General features: G+C 51.3%; 3 protein-coding genes across 3 annotated transcripts in view; 1 reads left to right on the forward strand and 2 right to left on the reverse strand.

Moving 5' to 3' along the window:
* The window catches only part of LOC132401345 (equilibrative nucleoside transporter 1-like), a 379,498-nt gene that overhangs the window by 179,978 nt on the left and 187,493 nt on the right, over positions 1-12,027 (forward strand). The window lies entirely within an intron of this gene.
* The window catches only part of LOC132400951 (uncharacterized), a 64,823-nt gene that overhangs the window by 31,062 nt on the left and 21,734 nt on the right, over positions 1-12,027 (reverse strand). The window lies entirely within an intron of this gene.
* On the reverse strand, positions 2,939-10,740 carry LOC132400950 (uncharacterized). Its single transcript, XM_059982553.1, has one exon. It carries the CDS (start codon positions 9,581-9,583, stop codon positions 3,713-3,715), a length of 5,871 nt encoding a protein of 1,956 aa, XP_059838536.1. The 5' UTR covers positions 9,584-10,740; the 3' UTR covers positions 2,939-3,712.

Genomic DNA, 12,027 nt, shown 5'->3' on the forward strand with positions numbered 1-12,027 from the left:
ATGGCTACTCAGCTGGTCTAGTATACCTAGATACTCCATCCGGGATTAGACAAGTCATGGACAAACTTCCATTCGGGCTGCAGGACAGGTGGCTGTCCGCTGCTTTAGATTACAAGGTAAACAACGATGATCGATTTCCTCCCTTTGAGCTCCTCACTAGGTTTGTGTGCTGGGAGGCAAAGAAGCGAAACGACCCTAGCCTCGTGGGTCCAGGAAGCAGTACAATTTACACCAAGCCAGGTAGATCCTCTTCGAATGTTTTCAACATTGATAAACCCGTGTCAGTGCTCAAGACCGAAGCCCTTACAACTAACAACGACCCTGGCAAGTATTGTCCATTGCATAACAAACCTCACCCCCTCAAAGGATGCAGAATGTTTAGGGAAAAACCCCTTGCAGAGAGGACGGCCCTTCTCAAGGAGAAAAGAATATGTTTTAGATGCTGTTCCTCAACCTCTCACCTCGCCAGAGAGTGTACGATCGCCGTGAAGTGTCCGGAATGTGATAGCACGGATCACGTCGGGGCCATGCATCCCGGCCTGTCACCGCAAACCGACAGCGCTCCTTCTCCCCCACAACAGGACGGCGGGGAGGGAGAGGCTCACTCTAGGTCAACAGTTGTCAGCTCGAACTGTACAGAAGATTGCGGTCAAGCTCGGTCAAGCCGTTCTTGTTCCAAGATCTGCCTCACTAAGGTGTACCCTAAAGGAGCCAAAGACAAGGCCATCAAAGCCTATGTGATTCTGGACGATCAGAGCAATCGCTCACTAGTCAGTCCAGAGTTCTTTAAATTGTTCAACATTGAGAGTGAGCGGTTCCCATACTACCTCAAAACTTGCTCAGGCAACATGGAAACCCAAGAAAGGAAGGCAGAAGGCATCCAGATCGAGTCCCTGGATGGTAAAGTCGTCATCTGTCTCCCTCTGCTCTTAGAGTGCGATGGAATCATGAATAACCGCACTGAGATCCCGACACCAAGTGCGGCGCTACACCAGCTACATCTCCACCACATCGCCAAACACATCCCAGAACTCGATCCAAAAGCAGAAATACTCCTGCTATTAGGAAGAGATTGTAACTCCCTGGGTCGCCTCAGGCTCGCTCAGCTTGTTCTTGTCTAGGGGGAGCAGCCTTCGGCCCTGCCAAACTGGGTAATCAGCTGGTGAGGATGCTGTGTGATGTCCCCGCCTCGCCCAAAAACAGATAGTACACCATATGCGATTAAATGAGTACAATTTATAAAGGTTACTATAACTAAGTGATTAATAACGATACAGTATATATGAAGAGAAAATTAAAGAAAAGGCGCCAAACTTATCAAAGTCCAAACCACTTTGTGCACAACCGTTGGAGCTCAATTACTGAAGTCTTCTGGCCACCATTCGATCCCCTCCGAACTCCTTGACTCGCAGCTCAGGACCCTCCGAACTCCTCGACTCTCCAAACAGCTCAGGACCCTCCGAGTGGTCAACCAAGCACATCTAGCTTCAATCCCCCCCCCCCCCCGGAGAATCTCCCGGCCTCGGACCCCCCTTTGGGGTCCGATCCTCGCCCAGCTTAGAGCATTGCGTCCTCTCTCTCGACCCCCTCGCGCCGATCTGCCCAAAAGCCCGTCAACAAAAGCTTACAGACTCAGAAGAAAGAACATTAATCCCCATTTGGTTTACAAAGGAATACCATTCTCGTTATCAGTAAATTAGCATTCCTGCTAGTTAACAAAAGGAAACCCTTTCCCAACAGTAACAAAGAAAAAAAGAAACCCCCTTTACAAGATGTAATCCGGGTACACAAGGTTAGGCAGCAGGTCAATGGACCACACGACGCCCCCTTTGCGCAACGCTTGGATCTAGGCTGGGTGGTGATAGGAGTGTTGTGCCCTGAAGACGTACACAAACCGATGGTTAACACACTCAAGACCAATGTGCTAGAGAGTGGCCGCCATTCAATCTTTCAACCCTGCCCGAGTGTCCCGTGCATTAAGGAAGCACAACAAGACGTTAACAAGCGTAAAGTAACTGACGAGACGCTAGGTCAGTCAGTTTTCATTCAAACCGAGCACGGAAATAAACTTGCACAATCAGCTCAAGATGCCATTTCTTTAAAAACAAAGGACACCAAGGTCTTCAGAGATGAAGCAAATAATGGGGTTGCCCCATTGCCTTTCAGAGAACCGCGCCAGCGCTCACCAGATAACAAAGAGCAGGCAGTCAAACGGTTCACGTCCTTACGGAAAACCCAGAAGAGGAAACCTGAGATGCAGCAACGCACCCGATTGACCCACGAGGTGCTGTGCACCCTAATGGCAGAGGTCACAGCCATTATAAACGCACAACCACTCCTACCTGTGTCTTCTGACCCAGAAAACCCCTTCATACTTTCACCATCAATGCTCCTTACGCAGAAGGCAGGAGCTCCCCCTCCACCAGGAGACTTCTCAGACGAGGATTTGTACACAAAGCAATGGAGACAAGTCCAGGCTCTGGCAAATCAGTTCTGGTCTCGCTGGAGACAAAAATATCTACCCTTGTTGCAACAGAGACAAAAGTGGACAGAACCCCTCAGGAATCTTCAAGTTGGAGACTTAGTCCTGCTCAGGGACAAGCAAATCGCCCGCAACAGCTGGCCAATGGCCAGAATCACTGCTACATTCCCTAGTGGGGATGGACATGTCAGGAAGATCGAATTGAAGACTACCGACCAAGGCGATGTGAAAATTTACCAAGGGCCAGTTACAGAAGTTATTCTACTTCTACCCAATGACTGATTAAGAGACTAAGTTTTGTACTCTGCTCATTGTGACCTTACGAAGGTCAAGCGGGGAGTGTGCCGTCTTTACGGCAGTTATTTAGTTTATAACATTTTCGCTTAGTAATTCATTTGATAGTATTTTCTAGTTAGAATTAGAAGTGTTTAAAGTATATTCATTGCATGTAAAATATATCGGCATGCGATGACGTCACATCCGGTTTCGCCGCGTCTTGTGGGAAAATACCGGTTTGAAATTAACGCGAGGGTGGGGGCTCACCACGAGGCACACCTGAGCAGAAGTTGTTTTGCAGGCGTTAGAAATCACAGTGAGAGCAACGCTGTAAGTGTAACACTTACCCACAGGCTGGTATATGTCTAGGGGAAAAAAGGGATCCAGCCACTCTCCAACCCACCTCCCGTACACGCAGGTGCTGTGAGAATCGAGTTTACGCCTCGAGCCCGCCAACAGTATCAAATCCACAACAAATACCGTTATGAAATACACTTTAAAGAGTTTACTAAAATTAAAAAGAGTAGTAAGCAATACAATATATATACACAAGGAAAAAAAACAAAAGGCGCCACTTATCAAAGTTCAGTCTGTTTAGTGCACTCGTTGGAGCTCAATCAACGAACCAATCGACCCATCCGGCCGTCGCACCTGGGACCACCCCGGTGGTCTTACGAGCAGTCCAGCACACGTCCACCTTCTTCCATGTCTTCCTCGGCCTCCCCCAAAAAACCCGCGAAAACCCCTCCCCCAAGTTCCCAGCATCACAAGACACAATGACATTCCCCATTGATTAACAAATGAATACAATTACCATATCAGCCATTCTAAAGTGAAACAACGGCTAGAGAAACACTTATCCGACAAAGAAACATTCCTACTTGTAACAAACCAAAGAGGCCATTTTGAGTAACATACCCAGGACATTGTACATTCTCTCCCCACCAGCAAATGTCATGCCCTCATGACATTACTAGAGGTCCCCAAAGCTTCTTGCAACACACAAAACCCAACCCAGGTGCAGAAGGCAATGACATAACTACCCAGAGCAGTAGAAATCACACTCGGTTCTCCCGGTACCACATATGTCAACCGCTCCGGGGGGCGCCTAATCCTCTGAGATCTCCATACCCCTTCTGCCCCACTGGGCTCCCTCGTCACCTGCGAACCCACTGTCTCGGACACCCCAGGTCTACCTGACAGACCCGCACCCCCTTCCTCACAGGGGTCCTCCCTCACCCGAGATCTCTCCGGCTCACGCTCAGATTCCACCCTCTCTCCCACCAATGTAGGCTGCCTCTCCATCTGACCCTCAAGACCTTCCCTCCTCTCACCCAATTCAGTATGGGAAGGGCCAGGAGCCTCCTCTCCTGGTACTGGAGCACTAGCGAATGGGAACAGGACCCACTCATCTGAGTCGTCCTCCTCTGAATCGGTAGCCATTCCCGAGTGAGGGACCCGTCCCCGCTCTTCAGCAGCGGGCTCTTCCCGTTCTCCGCTCCCTCGCAGAATCCTTGTACTGGGCGTAACCTCCCACTCGGGCTCCTTATCCACCTGCACCGCTTGACCCAGTGGCAGCAGGTGATTCCTATGGAGTACCTTGATAGGCCCTTTTCCATCCTCGGGTTTCACCCGGTAAACTGGCAGGTTCGGCATCTGGCTCTCTATTACATAGGGGCTGGCCGCCCATCGATCTGCCAACTTGTGCTTACCAGGGAGTCCCAAATTCCGTAAAAGGACCCGGTCGCCCGGTAATAATTGTACAAACTTCACCTTTCGATCATACCGCATCTTATTCCGCCGATTTTGTTTGGTAGCCGCCGCCTCGGCCAACTCGTACGCCCGCTGTAACTCCCTCTTCATGTCGGACACGTACTTTAGATGGGACTTCCCGGGAAATTCACCCACTCCACCTCCAAAACACACGTCAATGGGCAACCTCGCTTCCCGCCCAAACATCAGATAATAGGGTGAATACCCTGTAGCCTCATTGCGAGTACAATTGTAACAGTGAACCAATTGTCCAATATGACGACTCCACCTGCTTTTCTGCCCAATCTCCAGCGTCCCAAGCATATCCAACAGGGTCCTGTTGAATCTCTCTGGCTGAGGATCTCCCTGTGGGTGGTAAGGGGTAGTCCTGGATTTCTCAACCCCAAGCATAGTCAGTAATTCCTGGATAAGGCGGCTCTCAAAGTCCCGCCCCTGATCACTATGGATTCGCCTGGGAAGGCCGTAATGCACAAAGTACTTCTCCCATAGCACCTTCGCCACTGTCGTCGCCTTCTGATCCTTGGTGGGAAATGCCTGAGCATAGCGAGTGTAATGATCGGTGATGACTAATACATTCGCGGTGTTGCTGGTGTCAGGCTCAATCGACAGGAAATCCATACATACCAGGTCCAGAGGTCCCGCACTCTGCAAGTGCGACAGTGGAGCCGCCAACGCTGGCAGGGTCTTCCTCTGGATGCAACGACGGCATCCCCTACAGTATTCTTCGACGTCCCCCCTCATCCGGGGCCAGTAGAACCGGTCTTTGAGTAATCCATATGTCTTTTCCACCCCCAAATGTCCAGAATCATCATGTAAGGCCTGGAGTACAGTCTGGTGATACTCCTCTGGCAGGACCAGTTGCCAACAGCGGGGTTGGTCCGGAGGCGCCGTTACCCGGTACAAGATTTTGTTCTTTAACTTCAACCGAGACCACTCCTTCAACAACAGAGGCACGTATGGGTGTTTCGCCTTCTCAGCCAACGCCCCATCCCCCTTCTCGACCGCTCTCCACACTGTGCCAATGCCCGGGTCATTTTGCTGAGCAGTTGCCACTTCCCCCGGACTCAGTTCCGGCAACTGTTTATTCCCCAGAGCGGTCAGGTCACAGTAAACTAGGGGTATGGCGTCGTCAAAAACCCCCAAATGGTCCACGGCTCGTTCCAGCCTCCCTCTTCCCTCGGCCTTCACGGTGATAACAAACTGACACATCGCCTTCACTCCAGGGGCAGGGACACTCTCCCACTCCTCGTCCTTCTCCTCCTCCCCCGGCTCCCGACGAGACAATGCATCCGCATCGATATTCTTGCTTCCGGGGCGGTACCTCAGGCTGAAATCATATACCGACAATGCCGCCAGCCACCGATGTCCTGTGGCATCCAGCTTCGCCGAAGTCAAAATATAAGTGAGAGGATTGTTATCCGTTCTCACCTCAAACTTGGCTCCGTACAGGTAATCGCCCAGCTTGTCCACCACCGCCCACTTCAGCGCCAGGAACTCCAACTTGTGAGTGGGATAGTTTCTCTCCGATGGCGACAAGCTTCGGCTGACAAAGGCTATCGGCCTCAATGCTTTGCCATGCTCCTGGTACAGAACAGCCCCGAGACCCTCTCGGCTGGCATCCGTGTGCAGCACATATGGCTTCTGGGGATCGGCAAAAGCCAACACCGGGGCCTGGGTCAGTGCCCTTTTCAAAGATCGGAACGCCTCTTCACATCGATCATCCCATCTTGAGCCAAAAGGTTCCGCCGGGTTCCAGTATCCTCCAGCATCCTGCCTCTGGTTCCCCGTCCTCTTCTTCCCCACCGGGGGATAGCCACACAACAGCTGAGTTAACGGATGACACACTTTTGCGTATCCTTTCACAAATCGCCGGTAATACCCACAGAACCCCAAAAATGAGCGCAGAGCACCCACTTTCTGGGGTCTCGGCCAGGTGGTCACAGCCTCTATCTTGGTTGGATCAGTAGCCACTCCCTCTCGCGAAATGATATGGCCAATGTAGTTAACCGACGACTTGCAGAACTGGCATTTGTCCAGGGAAAGCTTCAACCCTTCTTCATTAAGCCGGCCCAACACCTTCAACAGTCTCTCCTCATGTTCCTCCAAAGTCGATCCAAACACTATCAAATCGTCCAGGTACACCAGCACCTCCAACAGATTCATATCCCCCACAGTTCTCTCCATGAGCCTCTGGAAGGTGGCTGGGGCTCCGGATATGCCTTGGGGCATTCGTTCGAACTGAAAGAACCCCAGTGGGCAGATAAAAGCGGTCTTCTCTTTATCGGCCGCACTCATCGGGATCTGGTAATACCCACTTCTTAAATCCAGCACACTGAACCACTTTGCACCGCTCAGGCAGGCCAACGCATCCTCGACTCTTGGGACAGTATATTGATCAGGGACAGTTCGCCGATTCAACGTCCTGTAGTCAACACACATGCGCACTCGCCCATTCTTCTTCCGTGCCACCACTATTGGGGACGCATAAGGACTTCGAGACTCAGCTATGATTCCGGCCTCCTTCAACTTGCACAAGTGCTGTCGCACGTCCTCAACATCTGCCGGAGCCAGCCGCCGGGATCTCTCTCGGAACGGGGTGTCCTCCGTCACCCGGATGGTGTGGCGAGTGCTTTTGGAGCAGCCAACATCAAACTCGCCCCGAGAAAAAACAGCTTCCATCTTCAGCATCTTCTCCACTAGCCTGCGTTTCCACTCCGGCGACACTGGGGAATCCCCGAAGTTAAAGGCTTCAGCGGTCAGCTCCCTTCGATGCTCCGATCCCTCCCCGTTAGGGGTCCGCACTGGTGCGCTGGACATTACCGTCACCGGGAACAGATGTGCCAGCGGCATTCCCCTCTTAAAGGTGATTTCTCTTGCCGTGGTGTTCCTGACACTTATAGCTATACGCCTCGCATGTACCACCCCTGGTCTCTGCACTTCGGGCCTCACCAGCGCCCCCGCCGGAAATCGTGTCTCCCCTTCAAGATCGTCTGGGGCATCTACTAACAGGGCTTCTCCTGTCGGCACTCCTGGGAATCTGGGGGTCCCCATCACTAGTGCTACCTCCCCTGGTTGGATCACCTTGGGCCTCGCCTGCGTACACCACACCGTCCCTCGTTTACACTCCGGGTCCAGCCCTTGGGAGGCAACCCCTTCTTCGAACACTGCTCGAAACACTGGATGCACCGAGAGGGTCTCCAGAAAGTCTTCCCCCCCTTTCTCCTTACAAGCTCCCAGGAGCCGTCGCACAACTGGGGAGTTAGTCCCCACCAGGAGGGCAGCACCACCGGTTTCCACCGGGTCAGGACACACCAACACCAACGTCTCAATAGCTTCCGACACTCCCACATCGCCCTCCGAGAACTCCAATCTCACCGATAGGTACCCATCGTACGGGTAGTCACCCTCGCTCACACCCCAAATCTGCAGGGCGTCAAATGGTGTTACGGGCAAATGCTTTAGATGTTGATTGTAGAAAGACCGGTACAATAAGGTCACCTGCGATCCAGTATCAAGAACGGCTTTTGCGTAAACTCCCTCTATCCGTAGACCCACACTGGCACGGGGTCCTACCAGCCCATCCGGAACAGAGGCGTGGGCACCCGGTGGTCTTCCGGCTGATCTCTGGGAACGTGTTCCTCCAGAGGCTCCAGTCCATTCCCTCACTGAGCCTCTCCTAAGTTTCCCCGACACCTCTCCCTTCTTAGTCGCAGGGGGGCTTGTCCTCCGCGGGACTCCTTGTCTCTCACAATCCCACCTAAAGTGACCCTCCTCTCCACAGCTATAGCACACCCTTGGCCTTCCACAGTCCCGCCTGAAATGCCCCTCTTTCCCACAGTTAACGCACACACTGCCGGCTGCCCCTCCTCTCCCAGGACGGCTCCTGCTCCCAATCCACTGCACTGATCGCCCCTGAGAGTAGGTACCTCCCCTGTCCCTCCCCTCCAAAGGGGGTTCCCTACTCCCCAGGGGTTTGTCATTCCTCCACTCAGCCACCACTTCCTGTATCGCTGAGGATCGCTCCCGTAGGCCCGTGCCCCTTTTCCGCCCCAATGCTCTCTCTTCCTCTCGCACCTCTCTAATCAGTTGCCCGAAGGATGGAGGGGGACCTTTCCTATAAGCCTGCCGGATAGTCCACGCCACCTTGTCCTCCTCCAGAGAGCCACTGAATATCTGACTCATCCTCACGCTAGCCACGTCAGTCGCCTTCACTACCCCTCGGCGCCGCAGCCCCGAGAGCATCCCCTCCATCCTAAATATGTACTCGGAGAGCTTTTCCCCTCTCCATTGCTCCAGGCGTTGAAACTCTGCTAAAAGCAGCCAGGGTTCCCCTGACAACCCAAACGCTCCCTCCAAAACTTGTAGGCAGTCCTCCACTGAGGCCCCAGGCTTCTCAGCTTTCAACTCCCGGATGGTTGTGGCTGCTAAACCCCTCAAACTTCCCACCAATCGCTGCCTCTTCTCCTCCTCTGAGCCTGGCCACTCCTCTAACATCAAAGACGTATGCTCGATCCAGGTCTCATAGTCCACCTCCCCATCCGGAGTAGGCTTGGCTCCGGAGAACACCCCCAGCTTCAGCCGTGGCCTCTCGGCCACCCCCACCAGGGAGTTAAGTGCAGCTGCCAGCTCCGAGACTTCCACCCTACCTGGGGAGCGGGGCTTAGTCACGACTCCCTCCTCCCACCTCCCTTTACTAGTGCCGGGCACCTCTCTGGGGTCCACCTCTAGCTCTAACTCTTCCCCCGATGTCTCCTCAGCCTCATCCTGGTAGGAGTGGAGCCCCCACGGGCCCGCCTCCCCCGGTACACTGACCGTCGCCGGCAGTTCCACCGTCCTGACTTCAGCACTCGTACGAACCAACACCCAGCTAGACTCTACCTCTTTACCACACCGTCTAGCTACCAATTCTACCTGCCCAATACCCTTCACCGAACTTAAACCCCTCACTATCGCGTCTCCCGAAACTCGAACATCCACTCCGCTCACTACGCATGCGTACTGTACCGGTACATCTTCAAACTGGCACCAACAAACAAACTTATCTCTGTCCATCTTCCTCTGCTGCCTGCGCGACTCCACAGCCCCTGACAATCCAATCCGGGACGAGCACCCCACAAATGTAACACTTACCCACAGGCTGGTATATGTCTAGGGGAAAAAAGGGATCCAGCCACTCTCCAACCCACCTCCCGTACACGCAGGTGCTGTGAGAATCGAGTTTACGCCTCGAGCCCGCCAACAGTATCAAATCCACAACAAATACCGTTATGAAATACACTTTAAAGAGTTTACTAAAATTAAAAAGAGTAGTAAGCAATACAATATATATACACAAGGAAAAAAAACAAAAGGCGCCACTTATCAAAGTTCAGTCTGTTTAGTGCACTCGTTGGAGCTCAATCAACGAACCAATCGACCCATCCGGCCGTCGCACCTGGGACCACCCCGGTGGTCTTACGAGCAGTCCAGCACACGTCCACCTTCTTCCATGTCTTCCTCGGCCTCCCCCAAAAAACCCGCGAAAACCCCTCCCCCAAGTTCCCAGCATCACAAGACACAATGACATTCCCCATTGATTAACAAATGAATACAATTACCATATCAGCCATTCTAAAGTGAAACAACGGCTAGAGAAACACTTATCCGACAAAGAAACATTCCTACTTGTAACAAACCAAAGAGGCCATTTTGAGTAACATACCCAGGACATTGTACATAAGTTAATAGATAATTGATATATTGAACTAAGATGTTAATGCCGATCCTGTTAAAAGTAACGACGGTCGATAATGTTTATGCTTTCGTTAGTTAAAGAGTTGCGGATAGTTTGCATTGAAGTGTATTTAAAGTAGTCAATGGAGCAGGTAAACTCTCCCTGTATACTGCACCTTAGTGTAATGTAGTTATAGTCACCTTTGCAAGTATTTACAATTGAAATATTATATTAAGGAAGGAACAAATACTGTATCAATCTTGTATTGTTTTATCAACAGTTTTCACCATATGTTAATGTGAAGAGTGAACAGTAAATGGTTACTCTTACTGCGATCTGGTTTCATTGACTGTGGTTTATCTCGACGTTGAATTCGGCGTTATTAGTACACCCGAAGGAGAAAGTTACAACCACCATCAAAAATGCCTACTGTGTCATCCCATGCCCACACTTTGGAAAGTCTGATCATCTGGCTGTACTTCTACTCCTAGAGTATAGGCACAGACTAGAGACCACAGCACCAGTGCTGAGCACCAAGAGATATGATAAAGGAAGACGAAGGAACACTTGCATTACTGCTTTGAGTGGACAATATTCGGGGATTCATCTTCAAATCTGAATGAATATGCCACAGCTGTCACCAACTTCATCAAGACCTGTGTAAATGATGTGTGCCTTCGACAACATACCAGAGATACCCAATCAAAAGTCATGAATGTACCAAGAGATTCGTAGTCTCCTACAGGCTAAATCTGTGACATTCAAGACCCATGATCCAGAACTATGCAAGTCCAGGTACGACCTACAGAAGACTGTTTTAAGGGGAAAAACAATTCTGATTGAAGTTAAAGTTGGAAGAGAATGCATGTCAGCTCTAGCAGGGACTATAGGCCATTACATCCTACAAAATGAAACCCAACATCATGAATGTCTGTGAAGCTTCACTCCCAGATGAGCTCAACACCTTTTATGCACACTTTAAAAGGGAGAATAAAACACCTGTGCGAATCACTGCAACATCTTTGATCCCTATCGTGAAGGTCGACATCAGAACATCTTTCAAGAGGGTAAACCCTCGCAAGGTGTCAGGACACGATGGTGTACTTGGCAGGGCTCGGAAGACCTTTGCCAACCAACTGGCCGGAGTTTTCAAGGACACCTTCAATCTCTCACTGCTGCAGTCAGTGGTTCCTACCTGAATCAAAAGGGTGACAATCATACCAGTGCCCTAAAAGAGCAGGGTGACCTGCCTCAGTGAGTATCACCCGGTGCCACTCACATCTACTGTGATGAAGCGCTTGAAGAGGTCGGTCATGGCCTGAATCAATTCCTGCCTGAGCAAGGACCTGGATTTGCTGTAATTTGCTTATTGCCTTGATAGGTCTTCAGCAGATGCAATCCCACTGGCTTTCCAATCTTCCTTGGATCACCTGGACAATAGCAATTCCTAGATTTATGCTGTCTATTGACTATAGCTCAGCATTCAACACCATTACACACTCAGTTCTAATCCTCAAGCTCCAAAACCTGATCCTCCATATCTCCCTGCAACTGGATCCTTGACTTCCTCTCCGGGAGACCACAATCAGAGCGGATCGGAAACAACATCTCCTCCTCACTAACAATCAACACTAGCACACCTCAATGAGCCCACTGCTCTACTTTCTCTACACCCACGACTGTGTGGCTAGGCACAGCTCAAATACCATCTATAAATTTGCCAATGACACAACAGTGGAAAGGGCTAGTTGTTTCAGATTCCCGGGTGCCAACATCTGTGAAG

The sequence above is a fragment of the Hypanus sabinus genome, chromosome 10 (assembly GCF_030144855.1).
Source record: "Hypanus sabinus isolate sHypSab1 chromosome 10, sHypSab1.hap1, whole genome shotgun sequence".
NCBI classification, from domain to species: Eukaryota; Metazoa; Chordata; class Chondrichthyes; order Myliobatiformes; family Dasyatidae; genus Hypanus; species Hypanus sabinus.